At 31.8% G+C, this 23183-nt stretch overlaps 2 protein-coding genes across 3 annotated transcripts; one reads left to right on the forward strand and one right to left on the reverse strand.

The window, feature by feature from the left end:
- The first annotated feature begins 5809 nt into the window (after positions 1-5809).
- Positions 5810-10227, forward strand: LOC114371413 (cation/H(+) antiporter 28-like). The gene is made up of 4 exons (XM_028328869.1): positions 5810-5989; positions 6311-7309; positions 7913-8509; positions 9358-10227. Exons 1-4 carry the CDS (start codon positions 5810-5812, stop codon positions 9961-9963), a joined length of 2382 nt encoding a protein of 793 aa, XP_028184670.1. The 3' UTR covers positions 9964-10227.
- Positions 10228-11751: 1524 nt separating this feature from the next.
- Positions 11752-18892, reverse strand: LOC114371237 (DNA topoisomerase 2-like). 2 transcript variants are annotated; one of them, XM_028328692.1, is made up of 19 exons: positions 18268-18892; positions 17300-17592; positions 17144-17210; positions 16786-17056; positions 16499-16698; positions 15991-16200; positions 15789-15902; positions 15601-15711; positions 15339-15503; positions 14898-15239; positions 14682-14815; positions 14236-14584; positions 13960-14146; positions 13821-13870; positions 13299-13730; positions 13047-13215; positions 12872-12942; positions 12704-12785; positions 11752-12623 (listed from the first exon to the last, which is right to left on the reverse strand). In XM_028328692.1, the coding sequence occupies exons 1-19, from the start codon at positions 18829-18831 to the stop codon at positions 11974-11976; spliced, it is 4461 nt and encodes a 1486-aa protein (XP_028184493.1). In that variant the 5' UTR covers positions 18832-18892; the 3' UTR covers positions 11752-11973. The 2 variants fall into 2 exon arrangements, with proteins under 2 accessions (XP_028184493.1, XP_028184494.1); XM_028328693.1 differs by having other exon boundaries at positions 11752-12608; positions 18268-18891.
- Between the last annotated feature and the right edge of the window lie 4291 nt (positions 18893-23183).

Raw genomic sequence — 23183 nt, forward strand, 5'->3', positions numbered from 1 at the left:
ACCTTGTTTGATTATTCTTTGACATCATCAAAACAATGTATTCATACATTCACATTCTTCCCATTTTTTATGATGACAATCATTATCAAGTGAATTCTTTTCAGCATCATCAAAACCTGCATAATTCACATTTTCTCCCTTTTTAATGATGACAATCATTATCAAGTAATTCTTTTTGACATCATCAAAACATGTATGATTCACATTGTGTACACTAAAAGTAGGTATTTTTTTTATAACTAGGAAGTATAGATTATAACTGAACTAGTATGTTATTTTGTTCATTGCGTCATTTATATGTTTTTATTGAGAACATATAAAAAAATTATTGTTTATCTATATTTTTTTTTATTAAATTGTTAAAACTATAAACAAATTAATAATTTACATTAAAATAAAGTAAAAAATAAGTGTAAAATTTACAAAGGAATAATGTTTTGTTAGAAAATAAAAACTTCAATGATTATATTAACATCAAATTCTTTTTCTTTAATGTGTTTTATTTATATAATCTTTTGAGTATTATTTATCAAAATAAAAAATAATATTTGTAACAAATTGAAATTTGGCCTTTTAACAAGTAAGACATTCTTTTGTCAGAGACACACAATACCAAGTCATAATTGTATTTTACAAATATCTTTATATTTTTTTAATAAAAAGAGTAAATTACAATAATACTCACTAAGATGATTTATTTAAAGTACACATGTGTCTCTCTCTTTAATATTTTTTTATACTCCCTTATCTAACATTGTTAACTTCTGTTAAACTTTTAAAAGTAAATTAGTTATATGCCCTCACTCTTTTTTAAAAACTACAATGGTAAATAAGTTAAAATAAAAGAACCCACAACTACAGACGTTATAACCCCACCGCCCAAAACCAAACCCCACAACGGTAAGAGGAAAAAATCAAAAACACCTAAAACCAAACCCCCTAACACTGTTTTTTTTAATGTGATGTTGATCTTATTAACAGCATTCTCTAATTAACTGAGTTAATAAATTATTTATGTTAAAAAAATAATTAATATTATTGTATAGAATACTAAAATTTTTAGCGTATATTTAACACACATATAAATTTATATAATAAATTTTATAATAATTAATTTTAATTTAATAACGTATTTTTTTAAGTACATAAGGTTTTATTAAACACGGCATTAAGAAACTCAACTGAACAATGAGGGATTTCGCCTACAGCTTCAATGGAAATATGGTAAGAAGAAAGGGACATTTTTGAAATATTTTCTTTTAAAAGATCACGTGCCATATACTATAATGGGAGTTAACATCATTTGACAAGAAGGGGTGTGATTATAATGAAAAGGTAAAAATTAGGAGGATTTCTTGTAGGGTGAAAAAGAAAAAAGAGAATGTGTGTAATTTAAATAAATAATAGGGGGTGTAAGTATAATTTGCTCTTATAAAAAAAATATGTAACATTCTAAAATTTTAATATAATAATTATTATTAGTTTTAATTTAAGAATTTATTTGAATCAAAATAATTATGATTATATATATATTTGGAATGTTTGTATTATGATAGATTAAATATGTTGAAATAATTAAATAAAAAAATTATTTATTTAAAATTGGTGGAGTTAAATAATTATTTTATATATAAAAAGGTTAGGTGTCTGATATAAGAATTGTTGAGATTATTTTATAATTATAAAAGAAAGCATGAGAGATTCATATCCTACTTAAAAGGATTAAAAGATTATTACTATTGTAAAAGTAATTAGTATATTAATAATATAACATTATATATCTAATTTGAATAAGATGTTTATTATATTTGAATTTATGATAATTGAGAACGAACTAAATCTTATCATGTTTTATTTTAATATATCTAGAAGGAAAATAAAATATTAGATAATATTAATAATTAGATAATAAAGTAGAAAAAAATAAAGAAAAATTTGATTAGTCAAATCTATTGATAATATATATAATGTGATCCAATTTTAAATCATATACTCTTATGTTGTATAAGGATCTCCTAGGATTTTATAGACAATCTCTCTCTCAGAAAATAAAAGTAGATCATATAGAATTGAAAACAAAAAAGAAATAAAGAGAATCTTGTTAATCCACTAGATGGAGAAGATGAATAATAAGCAAAGAAAAAACGCTTGAATTATTATGTGCTTTAAGAAGTGAGTAAAACAATCTTTTTTTCTAAATTCCATGGTATAGATTTTTTGAAAAAGCATCTTTTTGAGTTTATTGATCATAAATCGATAAATTGATATATTGATTCTAGCGTGAATTAATCCTTGTGATGATGCAAAATTTAGGTTCCATAGTATTCTTACGTGAAATTATCTAAGTGTCTAATATAATCATACCAACATGTAGTTTTTACTACTTGTAGGGTTTAGTTTAATTTTACAAAAAGGGGTATTGTAATATACAAATCTTTAATGGTTGCATATTAAATCTTGGAATTTATTTGAAAATTCATGGATATGTATATATATAAACTAAAATATATTTTAATACGTGTGTATTTTATTTCATAGTTAATTATTAATTGACTCGTGATGCTATAATTTGGGGTATGATTTTCTAAGTTATTAGTGTATATGGAATTAGAGTATTTATGTGATAGTTATCTGAAATGATGTTTTGTAGTTATGAGTAAATTGGTCATTATCCTTTGGGGTGACAATGTATATTTTATTTTGAGAATTGAATATGCATGAGATACCTCTATTTGAGATGGGGAAGAGATATGAGATACCTCCATCTAGGTCGAATATGAGATTATAGATACCTTCATATGGAAGATAATGAAGAGATTTTGGATACCTTCATCTACCATGAAGAAAGTAGTGGGATGTCATTGCTTGAATATAAACTCATAGACCTTTTAAAGAATCTGAGTGAACCAAAGAGTTAAGTGTAAATTACTTGTAGTTATGTTTATGGTAATAGTTTGTTCAAGAATTGAATGGAAGGAAGTGTTAGTGATTTTTTACCGAAATATTCTTTTGTTTTGTGAATAAATTTGTGATTATTTTATGTGTGTGTTCTCAGAGTTTGAGAAAGAAACTCTTTTAAAACTTAGAATTTTTGTCTAATTAAAAGTGTTATTTTTAGAGTTTGAGGAAGAAGCAAATGAAACACGAGAGAATTGAAAGACTTTATTTTTTATTAGTTCAACTTTGTAGATATCTTTGAAAATAAAATTATTTATGTATGTAAAGACTAGTTTATTTATAATATTTAAAGTATTTCAAATCATTAAAATTTCAAATTTTTTATTTTATGAATATTTCAAAATATATTTTTGTTATGAGTTGTTATTGTAACCAATAGTGTTACAAAATATATTAAAATAATTTAAATATTAAGGAAATAATTCATGTAAAATATGATCTTAAGACATAAAAAATTGAAAGTATTATGAAAATAATATCACCATACGTTCACCGGAATTTCTCAATCAATTTTGGATGAGTCAAATGAGTAGATTTAGGTTACAATGAGGTTAAATGATTTACTAACTTTATTCTTAAATACAATACTATTTTAACTATTTCACACACGTTTTAAAAGTTAGTTAATTTAATTATTAATTTATTAATAATTTCTCAAAGTTAACATGTTTTATATCATTGGAATTAATTATATGAATATAGAATTGATAAACAATTTTTCTTTGTTAATTTAATACACAGTTAATTTATTATATATCTGATATCTCCAAAATGTTACAAAATATTCTCAAACAATTTTTATAGTGTATGAACATAACTTTACTTTTAATTTATTTAATCCATATAAATATACAAACATGGTCATGATTTATTTTTTAACTCTCAAAATATTAGTATTTGACAAATTAGAAATAAAAATGGAAAGTATTACGAAAATAATACTTTTAGTTTTTATTTCTAATTTGTGCATAAATATTTTATGCATAAAAAGTATTTCTCCATCTATGCATAAATACTTTTTAACCTTTTCATAATTTTTATAATTTAATATGAACATAAATATTTTTATAACTCGAGTCAAAATAATCATATATATTCTTCCTTACGAAAAGAATTAATATGCAGATAATTTAAGTAAATAATTGAGTTTTACATCAAGTAAAATAATTGTTAAAAAACACATTATAATTGAAGTAATAAATTAATTTTAAAAAAATCATTAATTGATCACAATAAAATATTATATATCTATTTTTTAAATTAATGTTATTGATAATATATGTATATTTATTATTGGAAAAAATTGTATAATACTTTCAGTTTTTATTTCTAATTTGTGCATAAATATTTTTATGCATAAAAAATATTTCTCCATATATGGAATTTTTATAATTAAATATAAAAAAATAATTTGATATGAACATAAATATTTTTATAACTCTAGTCAAAACTTGCTATAATAAGACTCAAGATTTTTCTATAATTATATTATACGACTTAAATAATATTTTTTTTCAAAAATATATTATATATCTAATTTTTTTAAAATAATTTAGTTGATTATAATAAAATATTATATATCTATCTTTTTCAAAATATTAATGTTATTAATTATATTTTTATATTTATTATTAGAAAAAATTGTTACAAAAATTGAATAATTAAAGGAATTTAATAAATTAAATTAATTTTAAAAATATTAATTGATAACAGTAAAATATTATATATCTTTTAAAATAAAATTAATGTTATTAATTATATTTTTATATTTATTATTGGGGAAAAACTGTAACAAAAATTAATTTGTTAATAATTTTTTAAAAAAATTAAAGTAAAAAGTTAAATAAATCAAACAATCAATTAAATCAAATCCAATAATTTATTGTTTTGATTGATTGTCATAAAATATAAAAGTTATTATATATATAGGATGATGGTATAAACTGTATAGAATCATTTTATTTTAGATTAATAGTTTAGATTTTGTGTCATTGAATTCCTCCTCAATATTATTTTACTGAAATTCCTCTCTATACATGTGTAAACATACATAAAAGTCAAAGTGAAGATATTATTTATCTATAAATATAATGGGTTTTTAAAATTTAAAAAATGGGTAGTTTTAATTAACGAATCAGTAGAATTTAAAAAATGGGCAATTTTAGTTAACAAATTAGTAGGTTTTTTAAATATAAAAAATGAACAGTTTAAATTAACAAATTGGAAGGTTTTTATTTGAAGTTAGAAAAAATGAGTTGCTTAAAATTTTGTAAATGAAAACAAGTATAAGGGTAAAAATATGTTTGGACTATAAAATTTTAAAAATATTAATTTTATCCTCATAAAATTTTTGTATTTATTTGATCTGATCAAACATATTTATGTCGTTCCTAAGTGAAATATCTAATAAACGACTATCTTACTTGGTTAATATACCTTTTTTTTTTTTTTACTACCGCACTCAAAAGACACATTCAAATGTGTAGGGAATCATTTTTTAAGAGAATGCTTGTGAGGATGCAGTTAATTAGTGATAGGGATGAAGTGGAACATTTGTGATTTAACCATGTTTTCCGGTTCATAATTCACAACACACATAAGCCTTGTTATCCTCATCAATAGTGCTCCTCTATTGTCTCCTGAAACAAAGCTATGAATCACAGCCACTGAAAAAGCTTTGGTGACAATTAATTACTCATTAACAAAACAAAACCAAGAAGGAAAAAATGTTGTCCCTGGTCATCAAGGCTGCGAAGAAGAAGAAATTTCAAAAAGCAAAGATAGTCATCTAGAGAAAAAAGTAAAGGAAAAAGAAAGAAGAAAGAGCAAGAAACTTTTTTGGCTTGTCAAAATGGCTTTTGGCTTGCCAATGAAGGCCATGGAAGCAACTGTGTGTGGAGACAAGTTAGGCAATCTCATATTGGAATTAGCTAAAAACTTTGCTATATACATTGGAATGGTGATTGCGTGCAATGGTTTACATCTTCTACTGAAGCCTTATAAACAACCACGCATTACTTCAGACATAATTGTGAGCTTTCTTTCTCTCCAAGTGATTTAATTAAGCCTTAAATATATTTTTGGCCATCCTTCTAATTTAACTATTTAATTCTTATAAAATGTGTGTGTTTGTTTTTTATTGTTTAAAATATTTTTTTACAGTTCAAGTGTTATCTAAATCATTTTAAGAACCAAAAATAAAATAAACATATTTTGTAAGAATTAAAAAAAATTCAAAGATAAAAATAAAAAAAATAAATTATAAAGATTAAAAATATATTTAAGCTATTAAATAACAATGAAAAAAATGCGGCTTTATTTTTTCTTATGAAGTGATTTATCATTTGTGCAGGTAGGACTAGTTGTGGGGAGAATAGGATTCGTACGTAGACTATTCGCGAAATTCAACCTAACGTTTGGGTTTATCATTGATTTTGGAATGACATGTTATATGTTTGCATTGGGGATAGAGATGGATCCTCATGCTCTGTTTGCACGACCAAATAGGTACACTAAGGTTGCTTTTACAGGAGTTTTATGCACGTTGGTCGTGACAGGAATTTCAACACCGATTTTTCGATACTTCCCAAGTCATCATAGGCTAATAGATTTCACCCTCTGCTTCGCCACATTGGCTGCTAGCACAGACTCGCCAGTGCTGACACGCTTAATAACTCAGCTCAAAATAGGCAAATCCGACATAGGGAAGCTTGTGATTGGAGCAGGGGTGCACTCAGATTTTGTGTGCTGTTTGATCCTTTGCATTGGGTACATTGTTCTTCCATTGCCTGAATTTTGCCACCATTTGGAAGACAAGATGGACATTAAGAAGTCCCTTCAAATGGGGTGTGCAGTGGTGGTGCAGGTAGTGTTCACTGCCATGGTTTCACCAATCCTTATGAAGTGGGTTGGTAATGAAAACCCTGAAGGTAGACCCATGAAAGGCCCACACTTGATACTCTCACTTGCCTTCATGGTCTTAATGTGTGCCTCCACCACTATGTATTACTATCATCCAATCTTAAGTGCTTTTTTAGTAGGCCTTTGTGTTCCCAGGGAGGGTAGAGTTTCCAAATGGGTTATCACCAAAATCAATTATTTGATGACCACTATTTTCTTTCCCATCTTTTTCCTGTGGATGGGGTATGAAACTGATTTCACGATGATTGATGCACCTAATGCTTTCACATGGATAAGACTAGTTGTGCTCTTTACAGTGGCAACAGCTGGAAAAGTTGCTGGAACAGTTATTTCTGGTGCCATGCTGGGCTTTCACTGGCCCGAATCCGTTGCAATTGGAATGCTCCTTGTCACTAAGGGCCATTTGCAAATCTACTTAGCTATCAAAGTGGTCAGTCTTTCTGCTTAAAATTTCCTCTCTTTTCTAATTCAAACACTTGTTTAGTCATCATACCAATTTTTTGTGTGTTTATTATAGCACACTTTCTGGACTAACATGATCCTGGTGAAAAAATTGTGAAATTTCAGTGTAACTTGATTTCAATTACTTATATGCATGTCAATGTAATATATATATATATATATATATATATATATATATATATATATTTCATGTGTAAATTGATGTAGCACCATGCTTCTAACAATGAGAAAGGCATGGAGGAGACTGTTTCGCTATAATAATGCCAAGTACCGGGGTATTTTTCTTTGTCACTTATATGAAATACGTGTTATGAATCTGAAAACTTATGATAGGATCAGAACATTATGCATCTAATGCCAGAAGGTAGAAGCTAATCAAAGAAAAAATATATTAAGTCTGAATCTATGCCTGTATGCCACTGTTGTATGCAGCAGATAGAAACAACTATGTGATAACTAGTAGTTATTTATTTATATAACTTTTAGGATTATTATAACACAAAAGTAATAGAAATTTGAAATCATGTTTTCCACTACTCAGCTCATATCTTGCTCTTTTACTAATTACCAGATAGGTTGTGGTGCTACAAGTATGTCCACCGGCATTGTCATGGTAATTGCAACCTTTTTAACAACTTTGCCTGCCCCAACAATTGTGGCAAAAATCATTAAACGTGCAAGGAAAAGAGCACCTACTCATCGTTTGGCGCTTCAATTGCTTGACCCTTTAAGTGAGCTAAGGATCCTCCTGTGTGTCCAAGGACCTCAGAATGTTCCTGCCTCCATTAACTTGGTCGAGATCACGAAAGGGACGGCTGACACCAGTATTGTGCTATATGTCACTGACATGATTGAACTCACTGATGAATTATCAGACACATTGGAGAGGGATGAAGGAGTGCACACGACCACAGTGAAAGACAAAGAAGTCATGGACATGAGAGACCAAGTAACCAACTTATTTCAAGCCTATGTGGTGGAGAATGATGATGGCATTACACTCAAAAGAACCATGGCACTCTCAACAATCACTAGCATGCCACAAGACATTTGCATTTTAGCAGAGGACTTGATGGTTGCCCTCATCATATTGCCATTCCACAGGAGTCAGCGTGAGGATGGAAAATTGGATGGTGGTAATTCAGGGTTCAGATACGTGAACCGAAAGGTAATGTCTAAAGAACTAGAACCTTAATACATCTTTGATACTATTAACAAAAAGGAATGGAAGATTTTCTTAACTCTAGCATACTACTCACTGAAATATATTGTGCTATGGAATTACACAAGATTTGAAGAACCTACTTCCAGAGAGGTTAATTTAAGAATACACTATTTTAAATTTGTATTTCATTTGTAACCTGCAGTTTGCATCTGTTTGTAATTGCATTGCCATTAACAAAGTCTTTTGCAATTGATAAATTTCTAGAAAGATTATCTAATTTTCATAATTTAAAACTTGAAGAGCCTCAATTTTAACTGCATACATTTCAAATAATAGAAATTAGAATTTATAAATCTAAGGGTTAAATATGTTTTTAATCCCGGTACATCGGACAATATTTGTCTTTAGTCCCTCATTTAGGGAAATATGTCAATTGTGGTCCTTGTCATTCATAAAAATCATCTCCTTTTGATCCTTTGTTCATGAAAATAAGGACTACATATGATGCATTTCTATAAATGGAGGATCAACAGAAGATGATTTATTTTTTAGAGACTAAAAAAGAGTAATATACTATCAGTATATGTAACCCATCAAACAATCAATCGGGGTTATGCAGTAAGTGTTAGCAATATCTCTTATAATTAAATTGCTAGTGCTAACACAAAAGCATATGCCATATATAATTAAAAAATTATGTCTACTTTAATCACAATTGTGAAAGACAATATTACTTTTAATTTATAGCATCATAATTCCAAGTTCCAAGTTATCTTTGGTTTATAAAGTACCTGCTACACAACAAGCATTAACTTCTTCAATAGGCGTTAAATTGATGTTTTGTTGAACAGGTACTAAGAAATGCCCCTTGTTCTGTTGGGATTCTAGTAGATAGAGGCCTTGGATCAGTTGAGCATATAACAAGATGTCAAGTAGCAGTAAATGTGGGAGTCATATTCATTGGGGGAAAAGATGATAGGGAAGCACTTGCCTACGCTAGCCGTGTAGCGCAGCATCCACAAGTTAAGCTCACAGTAATAAGATTCCTGGAAGATAGCAGTGTAGAATCCTCATCATTGTTCAGGATCATCCTTCCAGAGCAGGAGCAGGAGAAGCAGTTGGATGATGAATGCTTTACACAGTTCTACGAAAGGCATGTGATCGGAGGAGGTAGGATTTCCTATATGGAGAAGCATCTTGCAAATGCTTCTGAGACCTTCTCCACTCTCAGATCATTTGAAGGGCAATACTCATTGGTTATTGTTGGAAGAGAAGGAGGAATGAACTCTATTTTGACAAGGGGAATGAATGATTGGCAACAATGCCCGGAATTGGGACCAATAGGGGATGTTCTTTCAGGATCAGACTTCTCTACAACTCTTTCTGTTTTGATCATCCAACAACATAGACTTAAAGGAGAAATAGATGGGTTAGATGAAGACTTCTCTATGATATAAGTGTTAGATGGATAGGTAGTGTAGAAGTAGATACTAATTGTAGCAAGGAAACAGATAATGCTAGAAGGAATGTTGTTACAACTTCAAGGGAAAATTGTAAAGATGGCATCATTTTAAGTTTCATCTAGAAGGAATGTGACATCTTGAGGCTTTTAAAGCTCACAACTTTCTTCAGCATAAGTTTCTTCAATGTACATCAATTGTCCCTGAAAACTTCGCCATCTCTGTCTGCATTTGAAAGTTTAAATGTCCAGGCAAATGATACTCAGCAAAGTGTAAATATGATAATGGTTATGTTATTGGAAGTATGGTTTGTAAATTTGCTTTGGGTAGTATATATGCGGAGGGATCAAATTAAACCAGTGTAATATAACTCTATGAAAATTACACTTAATATAAACCGTTAATGCATAATAATCTTAAAACTTTTAATAACTTAATATACATAGTAATTTTTAATAAATTTTGGTGACAATCAATTAGTTACCTTAATTATTCAATTATATCATTTTATTTCATTTAATTTATTATTTGATTGATTGAACTTTTTTGCTTTAATTATTTACCAAAAATACTAACAAATTAACTTTTAATAATTTTTAGTAATAAATAGTAGTAATAATATTAAATTTAAAATATTTAAATTATTCAAATAACTTTTTTTATTCAAACAATATATACTACATCAGATTTTATAATTTCTTGGATCTTATGTATAAATGTCTTTCTTATATTTTAATTATGTTACTATTATATAAATTATTACAAAACAATTTGTTAATTTAAATATTTTAAAATTGATGTTATTATATATAATTTAATAATTTATATAATTAAACATAAACTTAAATTTAAATATTAAATTGAAAAATACATTAACATATATTTGTTTGTTCATTCTCAAACTTATATATTTATTGTTGATAGGTTAGCCAATATGGCTTTTAACATTTTTGAAACTTAGCTGATGAAGGAGATTCCATCTCAAATTTTTATTCTGTTTTTTTACGCTAAATTTGTATTTTCTATTTCTTAGCATGATATAGTTCATTCTGTTTTATAATACATTAGTTTTCATTTAAAAAATGTTATTATATATTTTTTAATAATTTAATTATACATATACATAAATTAAAATTAAATATGCCAATTATTTAAACTAGTTGAAAGAGAGGCTCTATCTGTATTCTTTAAAACTAAAAAAAAAGGAAAAACAATTGAAGGATAGTGACAAACAGTTACGTTTTGAATATTCATAAGAATCATTGGGGAAAAACAAATGGTAGTTTAGGAATAAAAAACATCTACACCAAAAGAATAATTGACTTTATTAATAATTATATATAAACATATTAATTTGTTCATAATTTTTATAAATAATTATAAAAAATAAATCAATCAAGTATTCAATTAAATCAAATCATATGATATGATTGATTAATTAAAGTTTACTAATTTTCTATCACAAAAATGTCAAGTTACTACGTATATCGTGGAACATATCATGCGAAAGTTTTAAACATTGAGATTTTTTTTTATTCATAGAAAACATATACGAAAGAGTTAAGTTACGCACCTTGTTCCATCAGCTAACGTTAAAATACGACGTGAAATGAACATCGTGGAACATATCCTGCGAAAGTGTTGACAGAGGTTGTGAGACCTATGTGATCCTGAAACTTCAGTTCGATATTTATTTTGAGAACTAAAACACTGATAATTGATAAATATTTAGATAAAGTTGCATATTTACAACTCGAAACTTGATACTATGCCAATAATGTATGCCCTCAGTAACAACTTTTTAACTCGGGTCCTTTAACAAATCTTAATTTGTACATAATGATAAATCTATTTCATTTCATTCCATCATGAAAACATATCCGAAATCATACAGATTAGTGCAACTCACTCATCACGTTCACAAGTATCATTTGGAAATTAAAATCCACAAGACTAAGACTGCATACAAGACGCAGGATCAGGTTTCTACAAAGCACACCTTCCTTCCTAGTCTTCATCTTCCTCGAAATCAGAATAATCTTCATCAACATCAGAATCATTGTCACTTTCAGATTCACTCAGTACATATGTCGTTTGCCTACGATTAGCCCTCTGGGGTCTAGCTCTTGCTGGTGGTGGTGCAATCTCAACCACCTCCTCTGTGATCCTTGGAGAAGAGCCAGCAGAATCACCGGACAAGTCTTCACTTACACTGTCATCTTTGTCAGCAGCAGCAACCCTTCCCAACACAGAACTGCTTTTCTTGTTAAATGGAGACGCCCTCATCTTCCTCACTTTCTTCTCTGGTGATATCCCTGTACTTTCCAACATATCAGTTATGAGTTTTTGACCCAATAACTGAGATTGCTTGCCACCTACGTTTCTCTTTTTGGTAGAAGCAGCAGCAGGTGCCTTCTTGGCATTTTGAGCAGCAGGCTTTCTCCCTCCTTTCTTTTTCCCTGCTTCTAGGGCAACCGGCTGCATGATTTCAAAGTTGTCATCGTCGTCCTCAACATCATGAATTTCATTATCACTATCTGAGTCGTCCAACACTATGGCACTTGACTTCTTTTTAGCAGCACCCCGTCTTTTTGGCGCCTCTTTCTTCTCAGCAGGTGCAGGAGGTTCTTCAGTTTCCATGCCTGTGGAAGTAAATACTAACTTAAGCACTAACATGCATATGCTATATGGGAATTAATTGGAAGATTCAAAACTACAGTGGTCCAAAAATATTTACCCGCTGATATATCACTAGATGCTCCGAAGTTGTATGCAGCTAGCCGTTCTTGAAGTGATAGAATTTCATCATCCTCAGCAACCTGATAATATAATATAACAAGAGTTAGAGCTCAACAACTTGCACCAAACAAACTATACTTGGAAGAAGATTTGGCAACTGGCATACCGGCAGAGTATTCTTCTGGGTATTGTTGGAACCTGCTCTGCCTTTTGGTTTAACGACTTCCGCAACATTCTCTGGTGAAGACAAGTAGAGAAAAGTTAGTCATAAAGATATCAAAATTGGAAGATATATACACATAATAGTAGCATAGTAAACATAATTCAGATTTCAGACTTACCGACTTCCATTGAAGAATTATCATTCTCTGGCTCAACATTTTTGGCCTTCTTAGTATACTTCCGTGGTTGTGGTGGCTTCTTAGCTGCTTTTGTAAAAGCTTCTTTGGTCTTTCTATTTGCTTGACTTGATCTTTTTCGTTCCTCCTCGGCCTCTATACTATCTATGTCCTGAAATACACAAAACATAATCATTAAAAGATAATAAATCATTATTCTAATATAACTTACGATTATGAAATTAAGTAACATACATCAAGTTTCTTCTCAAGCTCATCTAGATCCTTCAACCACAGAGACTTTGATGGTGTTTCCTTCAAAATCTTGAACTCCTTCTCTTTTTCTGCTTTCTCTGCTAGCAGCTTCTGAACAGCTTCGAGGGTCAAAGTTCCAATTGACATGGATAACAAATATTCATAGTCACCTCCTTTCGCTACTTCAACACTTTCAGTTTCCTGCTCTCTAGTGTTGTCATCTTCTTGATCTTCATTTGCCCCAGCAACTTGGGGTTCTGCAGATTTACCTTTCCTAGGCATGGGAGTGAAACCTTTCTGCTGCAGCTCAATCAACAAATCAGCTTTCTTCCTGTTGCTTACAATAATTTCTCCATTCACAACCCCTAATATAAACCTAGCTTTGTTGTCCAAAATCAGCAAAAGTCGTTCAAGGTTGTTCAATATATGGTTCTGCATAACCAAATTGCATTTCAGTTCACATTAATAGAGGGTTTGGAATCTAAAGACCTGGACCTGCCTATTACCAAACACAAAACTCACCTTCCTTCTCTCATAATACTCCAGCCGGAGGGGGAAAAACTCTTCAAGAACTGCATAAGAAATCACATAAAACAGTGAGCGTGTGAAACATTATTTGTTAATTGATATAATTCAAAACTTAACATGATAAAGGTTGTACTTTGTTCTGGATTGTCATATTTCTTAATTTTCCCTTCTGCATCAAATAGATGCATGTTGTTTGTGCTAATAGAGGATGTGAGTTTAAACTTCTTAAGTAGACCCTCTTGCATGATGCCCACTATTTTTTCAAGCTTCATCCTGACTTCTATGTTTACAGTTGCATCATCACCATTCTGCCTGAAATCCTGCAAAAAGAAAATTATCATAAGAAAACTTGACACGGGTTAATTTACTGTGCGCATGGTGATGAAATGTTTTTAGGTCAGGTTATTACATCAATTAATGGATCCTTGACATTAGGTGACCCATCAGTTATAGACTCAAGGAACTGCTTGTAATCTTGGGTCCATTTGCGAATAGGCAGCTCAGTGATTCTGAAATTGTGTTCATTTATTTCCTCCACTGAGCCATTGACTATGTATCCACCTTCCTTGGGGCTTCTCTCAATGGTTCCTTTGAATCCCTTGTACCATGGATCCATTGGCACCATTGTCTCCCCACTCAACAAACGCCTAACATTGGCAATGATGTCCCTTGGATTATAATTGGGAATGTAAGAACTCCAGCCTGTCCCAATTCCTTCACTACCATTGACAAGAACCAACGGTATGACTGGTATGTACCTGTGAGGCCGGACAACAAAAATTTTGAGAAAGTTCGGTACTCATACTAATCATAAACTAAAGAGTGATTAAAAAAAAAAAAGGGTAAACAAAATACCATGTAGGCTCAATACACCGCCCATCCTCATTCAAGTATTCAAGAAGCTTGTCATCATCCTCATGGAATATGCAACGAGTGATAGTGCTCAGTTCAGTGTAGATGTATCTAGCACTAGCATGATCCTTCCCTCCCTGTAAAAAGAGCAAATTACACGATGAATACAAGTTACGAAGCAGGTTTTAAATCAAAATCATATATACAGATCCATCTCACCAGGTTACGAGTACCAAATTGACCGTTTGGTTTAAGAAGATTGATGTTGTTGCTACCCACAAAATCCTGTGCCATATTAATAATTGTGCTAGCTAGACTTTGCTCACCATGGTGGTACGCAGAGTGCTCAGAAACGTAACCAATAAACTGGCCTACTTTTATTTCTTTGAACAACTTCTTCTTAAATGAGCAGAAAAGAATCTTCCTTTGGCCAGGCTTGAGGCCATCGACCATAGAGGGAATGGATCTCTGAAGATCCGCCCTGGAGTACAATATAAGTTCTTTGTTAACAAAATCTCTGTAGTTTATATATTTGGCCATATGATCACGACAAGTGCCAGGCTGCAAGAACAGGGGGTAAATTTTTATTAGCAAATATTCCTCAGGTAAACACTTCCCACTCAAATAAAATGAATTTTGTCTGATTGGTAAACTTCACACCTCAAAATTACGAATCCAGATCTTCCTATCCTCAGCTTTTTTCTTACTGAATGCCATCTCAATTGCACCTCCATCTTGCTCATCATCCCAAACAAAGTCTTTCTTATGCTTATCAAGATCTTGAAAGTACTCTCTCCCTTCCTGAGGAGTACTTGTACCCAAACCCTGTAGAGAAAGAATAGAAACAAAGTAAGTACTCTAAAACTGAACACAGAATGAACTCAAACAAATTTCAAGGTTCCCCAAGCTTACAACAACAAACCTTATAGTACTTTATCTTCCAACCATTTGCATTATTCCCCAAGCTTTCTCTCCATGATTCATATTCAGGCATGGAATAAAATGATAATTTTGTCCCGTTTGAATGAAAAGCCTGCAGAAACAGGGAATTCAAAATATGAAAACCATGAAGTTCTATAAACATGATGATAACAACAAAACTCTACTAACCCTTATTATAGGAGTGGTAAATTCAACCATAAAAGATGGAACTTTTAGCAGTGATGGCCAGAACGAATGAATGAAGTTTATCAATAGCCCTTTGATGTGTGAACCATCGTGATCCTGAACCACCCAGAAAGTTGAACCATTATAATCTCCGTGAAAGCAATAGACAAAGCAAAACAAAAGTACGATATCTAAATAAACCCACCTGATCAGCCATAATCATCAAATGACCATATCTCAAAGACTTCACGCTTGTGTACTCTTTGTTTTGCTGCAGTCCAAGAATCTTCTTTATATTTTGAATTTCCTCATTATCCATTATCTGTTTACTGCTGGCTTCCCGTACATTCAGCAATTTCCCCCTCAATGGAAACACCCCATAATGGTCTCGACCCACAACAGAGAGGCCAGCCATCTTCATATATGTATAAATAAATAATAATGTCAAAAGTCTAAAATCATTATAAACAGCAGAAGATGTAGCCATGAGTGTAAAGAAGAAAAATGAATGAAATTTGGTTATTTGTTGATGAGACAATCATTTTTGAAACTGGCTATTTAAAGAAAATTCGTATAGCACATGTTTCAAAGTAGAAATACTTTGAAACTGGTGGGCTATTGGCTTATAAATTTCAATTGTAGTTAAGAACATTACTAGGGTTTATAGAAATGCAAAAAATGGACAAGGGCCTTTCTCTCTAATGACAACTTACAGCAAGGGCCTTAGCAGAATCACCCTCTGTTAATATCAAGGTGCACTTCTCTGAGTTCCTTCCACCTGCATCATTGGCATCTTCTAGCTTCACAATCCCACGAAGCCTCTGAGTTTTTGTCCCGTCAGATTTTTTCAGATCTTTGCTTTGCTTAAAATCTGCCCATGACAGGAGGGTGTCCACAATACCAGAATTGGCAACTGCAAAAAATGGAAACATGTAAGCTTAAAACACCATTTCTTGTGGCTTGATTATATTGAGAACAACAATAATGTAGCACAACAAACCTTCCTTCAGCATCGACTCAGGAATATCACATTTAGAACCAAAACTAGCCAGTCTAGTCGTGAGAGTTTCCTTAGTTTGAGAATCAAAAGCAGGGTTGTCAATAAGTGAATTGACAAAAACCCACAAATGATTCTTCACGTTGTGAGCTTTGACATTGGCATCCTTTTTCTTCTTATTTACTTTATTCATCACAAAGTTTGTAATCTGATTGGTGACGTAATCAACATGAGTCCCACCCTTGATTGTAGCAATGGAATTAACAAAGCTGACCTGGTAAAAACAAATTAACGGTGTGTAAGACAAAAAGATAACAATAACTACCAAGAAGTAACTTTGCTTCATTAGCTCGCTAGTCACCTGTTGAAACTGCCCATCACTTAGACTCACGCAAATCTCCCACCTTTCACCTACTTTTGCGTGAATCCTATTAACAACAACAAAACCAAGTTAGCATAGTAATAAAGGAAAGAAGAAATTACACTGGCTCCAAAAACAAATTTCATAGAGACAAACCTTGGAAGAGGCACTGGTCTGGATTTCTCCACTGATTTGAGGTAAAGATCAGCATAGTCACGAAATGATTTCATACGGATCACTTGTCCGTTGAGTTCAACCTTAACAGTCTTTCCAAGACACCCAGCCATGTCCACCACACGCTTCTTCATCAAAGCAACGACATCTTCTTCAAGATAGTCCATCTTAAACTTTTCCAAGTCAGGCTTGAAGGTCACCTTAGTCCAGTTCTCACCAACTTTGCATTTTGTTATCACAGGCTCAGACTTCTTCCCCATGTTGTCGGAGAACACCTTTCAACCACAGCCAATCAATCCCATCAGCAACACCCATAAATATTACAATATCCAGCTTCATATACAGACTTCCACCCAAAACTTGTAAACTCCCCCATCCCCAAAAAATAAATCGAAGGAAACAATCAAAGTATCATTAAACCCTAGCAGAATCCTAAATTAGCACATTAAAACTAATTCAAGTAAAAGAGGAAAAAACCAGATTCATATACAAACTTCTACCTAGAACATGAAAATATTCAATTCCCAAAAGTAAAACAGAGGAAAACAATCAAATCAAAGTATCATAAACCCTAGCAGGATACTCAATTAACAAATTTCATCTAAATTAAAGTAAAAGTGTAACAAAATATTAGAAAAAAAAAACTTCAGAATTAATAATTGATGTATCTAGATTCATTTACTGAAACAAAAAAACAATCGAGACAAATGAGCAAATAAACCGCAAAGACAGACCCAAAATTGAAGAAACAGCAATCGTTAACATTCTAATCTAACCAAGAACCCAAACCATGTCACCAATCATAAAACACAAACATCAACACCCCAAAAATCAAAGAATTCGCTCCAAATTGGGGGTTCAAAAACCTCAGAAGTGTTGCGAATTAAAAATTAGACCCTAGCACTCCCCACAAAAACGAAGAGACAAACTTTGAGGGCGAAAATGACGACCTGTTTATACTTCTTCTGGCGCTTTCCATCGGCAGTTTCGATGACGAACTCAGTCGAGAAGATGTTGGTGAGCTTGGCGCCATAGCCGTTGCGTCCCCCGGTAGTCTTCTTCTCGTTGTCGTTGTAGTTACTGCTGGTGAGGAGGTGGCCAAAGATGAGTTCGGGGACGTAGACCTTCTCCTCTTGGTGGATCTCCACGGGAACGCCATCACCGTTGTTGAAGATGGAGACGGTGTTGGCCTCGGCGTCGATGGAGACCTTGAGGGCGTCCATGGAGGGGTCACGCTGCTTGTTGTCGGCGGCATTGACGAGGATCTCGTCGAAGATCTTGTAGAGGCCGGGGACGTAGGAGACGGCACGCTGCACCATCTCGTCGTTCTCGTACACCCACAGCGTCTGTGTGTGCTTCTCGACGGAGCCTACATAGGTGTCGGGGCGGAGGAGGATGTGCTCCAGCTGCGTCTTTTTTTGGTACATTTCCTCGATGGTTTTTTTGCCGCCACCGGTGGCGGCAACGTTGGCCGCGCTGCTGCTTTGTAAGGGGTACTTGGTTTGGGGCTCCATGACACGGAGGGAGTGTCTAGAGAGATGAGAGAAATGGCTGCGTAAAGGCTTGTAATGGGAGAATGAGGGTTTTAAATTGGAGATGGAAAGGGTCTAACGGTCGAGTAGGGCTTGAATTTGAAATGTTGGGGGAGTTTGAGCGGGAGTTTGAAATTTGAAGGCTGGCACGTGAACGAACTTGCGGTTTCGACGTTCAATCCTAGATGTATTTTTCTGATTAAGAAAAATATTTTTTAATTGAGTAATAATCAGGTGCATATGCATGGATCTTTCCGTTATTTTTTCTTTTTTTTTTTAAATTAAAAAGTAAAATACTCCAAAAACTATAGAAAGTCATTTGTATTTTTTTAAAATTATATTTTGGTAGATAAAAAGAATTAGATCTTCTTTATTTCTACAGCAAAGGCTAAGATCATTCATGTCAAGCATAGTACTTCCTGTGTTCCTTCTTTTGTTCTCTCTCTTTTTCCCTTTTTTATATTTAATAGTACGTTTTTGTAAAATTTTTATTTTTTTTCTTGGTTAAGACATGTCAATAATATAAGATATTCTAAAAGAGATATTAAAAGAGACCAATAAATTGTGAGGATTTTGGTATTATTTTTTTTAACCAATAAAATTGTCATGTCATTTATTTTCTTATTGATTGTGTTTTTTGTTTTCTTCAAATTAAGATTAATTTAAAATTTTGGTTAAATATAAATTTAAGTGATTGTTACGCTTAAGAAAAATATTTTGCATTAGGTTCATACTTTTAAACTAATCAAATTTATCTGTGCATACGCACATGTCATTCCGTTATTTTTTTATGCTTAGATTAAAAAGTAAAATACTTCAAAAAGTATAAAAAGTCATTTGTATTTTTTTCAAACTACTTTTTGGTGAATGAAATGAGTTGAATTCTCTCCATTTCTACTACAAAGGCTAATATCATTTTTATATTATTAATTCAATCCCAGTGTTCCTTCGAATAATAATAAGAATAATAAATTAGAAAAAAAAAGATAGAGAAAATAAAAAAAAAGTTTTGACAGGCATGCCCCCGTTTCCATGTTAATTGTGTTCTACTTTTTTGTTGTGGTTAAGAAATATCTTTATTTTTTTTGTAACATAACACCCGGTTCATCTCCCTAACTGCACCCCAACCAAAGCTTTTATTTGAAATTAAAAGTAACTTTTATTAAGATTTCATATAATAATAAAATAAAATAACTGAGAAATATGCAAATAATAGAATCCAAAAATCAACATTTGAATATTTAACACAATTGAGCTAATGAGTTTTTATAGCAATAGTTTGTATATCTTAGACCAAACCAAGAAACTTTAAATCCTTACTACCTAAAATAGTAATTACAAAACATACCAAAATAAGGGCAAAAGTATATTTTGGATGAACTATAAGATTGAGATGTCATACACAAATTCTAAGAGCAAAGAAGAAACATGTGTAAAAAAAAGATTCCTATATTAATATTATTAATATATAATGTACAAATAATAAATAATATTATAATTTAATTGTTTTTTTTCTTATTATCAATCAATTTGTTTAAATTTAATGTATTTATCTAAATTACTTCTGTTTAAAAACACAATTTTTTATTTATTTTAAGAAATAAATTTTATCTTCTTATAAAAAGTGTTTTTTTTTAAACAAAATAAAAACACTGACAATATATGTTACCATAATTTTAATATAAAAAATATTACTCCGGCTACTCTAAAGATATTAACTGAATGATTTTCAATAAAAAAAAATTATGATACACTTAATTTTAATATTTTATCATTCAACATGTATGTTTTTTTTTTAAATATTACAATCTATTTACTAATAAGAAAAAAATGATTTGAACTGGACGCATGCCATCTTATGATATGATGGTTTTCCTTTTTTTTTCCGTGCAACTTCTTTGTCTAACGCTTCTTTTTTTTTTTTTCTTTTCCTGTAGTTGTCTTTCACGCGCTTGAAGTTGGCTGCTTTTTTATTTAACTACTCCACAACAGAAGTATAAAAACACCCTCCATGTGAGGGAAACGAGAGACCTCTCTTGCTCTCCATCTTCAGCAACAAAGTTTACCCTTGAAAAGACCAAAAAACCAAAAAAAAATTACACGTGCCAGGCAGCCAACGAGGGCAAAAATGTAATTTTGCTGGACTATTTCTTTATATAATACTTATAGATTATATTTTATTAGTTGATTCGATTCGAATATAGAGTAGAGGTTTCAATTTAGTCTATAAATATCCTACATAATTTAGTACCGGAGAAATCACTAAATTCATGCGGTTTGGGTCTGAATACTCCTCTAGGTGGGTCTCTGCTGGCAGTCCCAACATGCAGGGCACCATACCTATTAGTATTGGGAGTGTCTTCTCATTCTATCATTTTCTGAAGAAAAAAAAAATCAATGGAATCTCTATATCTATATATTGTACACCTTGAAGTCACTTCTAGGGCAACTTTGGACACGTGGCACAACCTCAAGCATCTGACAAACCACACCTTTTGCAAAAACTTACCTTTTTGGGAATGATTATTGGGTCAACGAAAGTGTTATTGGGCCCTAGCAATGCTTCATTGAAAATGTGCTAGGCTCAAGCATTACACACTTCAAAATTAAAAAACAACTAGAATTGTAAAGCAGTAAATAGAAACGCATCAACAAACATTGAGATTGGTAGACAATACTTTTTTGCTGCAAACGCGAATGCCTTGGTGACAGTTTCCAGCAAACATGATACAAGTATCTACAAAAAATGGATTGTCATCTTTCTTCTATCCACCTTAAGCTTTTGGCCCATGGAAAAACTATGCAAAGGTGGAAATAGCTTGACAAAGGTATGAATTTGAAATTTTGAAGTTGAATATGTGAAGGCAGGACATAGGGCTTGCTTTATTCTTTATATATCGTGTGTGCAAGTTTTTTTGGTTACTCACTAAAATTGAGAAATAGAGTACTCTGAGCTTGAGAAGTTGAAACAATAAACTGAGAAGTAAAGTATTGGGAGTGCAAGTGAAAATTTCCACCAAGTGTAAATTCATTGCTCATTTTATTCTCTACTCTACCTTTTCTCTCTCTGATTTTCATTCTCATGTTTTTCTTTATTCTACCTTCCAAGATGCATTTTTATTCTATGGAATTGACGTGGGTGTTTTTTCGTTATCTGCAAATGAGGAAAAGAAACCATCTTTCTTTCAAAAAGTGTTAAATGTTGCATGGTTATTTATGGACGTCAACTTTGGTTTTGAAAAGCATGCAAAGAGTTGGGAAAACCATGTCATGAGTTTTTACTTTGCTTTTTGAAGTGATTGTTTTGTTTGTTTTCTTTCTGCAAGATGGGATGCAAGTTACGCGTTTGGATGCCCAATGAACTTTTAGTTTTATAATCTTCAAAATCCATGTGCATGTTGGTTTCGGGATGCCTCTCTTTCTTTTCATGATTCTTGTGTTATCTTACTTACTACACCTATGGTGTGTTTTTTATTCTTTAACATTGCATTTTTTTGCTTACCACTTATTTCTAAATGATATGTTTGTGAAACACACCATTTCACTTTACTTATATATATATATATATATATATATATATATATATATATATATATATAACAACCACCCACATCCCTCAAACCCTCCATCTTCTTCCCCATTTTTCATCTCTCAATCTTTCACTCATTTTCCTCCATTGTTCCAAAATTCATCAAGTTTATTGCATCCTTGTGTCACTCTCAAGAATGGAAAGGTGATTGGAATAAAAGGAAACACCACTCATTTCCTGTTTGAGACACTTGTGCAAATAAATCATATGTCAATGATGGAGTATAATATCCAATTCATGCAACTTTCTAGATATGTACCACACTTGGTGGCTACTGAGAAGTTATGAGTTCAGAGGTTCTTGGAAGGTTTGAAGAGTTACTTGTTCAGGGCGATTGCAAGACATGGTGACATGACTCATGATCAGGCCTTGAATAGAGCTTTAACTGTTGAGCAAGGAAACAGAGACAGGGGTGGAAATTCTCGTGACTCACGCAAGAGGTTTCACTCAGAGACATCTCATGGTGACCATCATGGCCATGGTGGTGGAGGTTTTAGAGATGATACTAACCAACATCGTCGAGGCCAACATGGAGGTCAACAACCATAGGTCACTCAAGCTAGCTAGGCAGCTAATAAAGCTCATAGTTGAGGTGTTTCACAGTATCGTACGACTTCTGATTGGACCCTTATTACTTGTGTTACGTGTGGAGAGGCGCATGCCAGACCTTGTAGGTAGGGATCAACAGGTTACTATTGATGTTGGCAAGTTGGACACATCATGTTCCCTAAATGGGTCACATCAA

This window comes from Glycine soja, chromosome 10 (genome assembly GCF_004193775.1).
Source record: "Glycine soja cultivar W05 chromosome 10, ASM419377v2, whole genome shotgun sequence".
NCBI classification, from domain to species: Eukaryota; Viridiplantae; Streptophyta; class Magnoliopsida; order Fabales; family Fabaceae; genus Glycine; species Glycine soja.

What these genes read in the sequence shown, in the direction of transcription:
- LOC114371413 (XM_028328869.1), top strand. Translation starts at nt 5,810, where the DNA reads ATGGCTTTTGGCTTGCCAATGAAGGCCATGGAAGCAACTGTGTGTGGA. An exon ending in TCTACTTAGCTATCAAAGTG is followed by an intron (nt 7,310 to 7,912) that starts GTCAGTCTTTCT and finishes ACTAATTACCAG; the next exon opens with ATAGGTTGTGGTGCTACAAG. An exon ending in TCAGATACGTGAACCGAAAG is followed by an intron (nt 8,510 to 9,357) that starts GTAATGTCTAAA and finishes TTTGTTGAACAG; the next exon opens with GTACTAAGAAATGCCCCTTG.
- LOC114371237 (XM_028328692.1), bottom strand. Translation starts at nt 18,831, where the DNA reads ATGGAGCCCCAAACCAAGTACCCCTTACAAAGCAGCAGCGCGGCCAAC. An exon ending in AGACCAGTGCCTCTTCCAAG is followed by an intron (nt 17,211 to 17,299) that starts GTTTGTCTCTAT and finishes TGTTGTTAATAG; the next exon opens with GATTCACGCAAAAGTAGGTG. An exon ending in TTACCACTCCTATAATAAGG is followed by an intron (nt 15,712 to 15,788) that starts GTTAGTAGAGTT and finishes CTGTTTCTGCAG; the next exon opens with GCTTTTCATTCAAACGGGAC.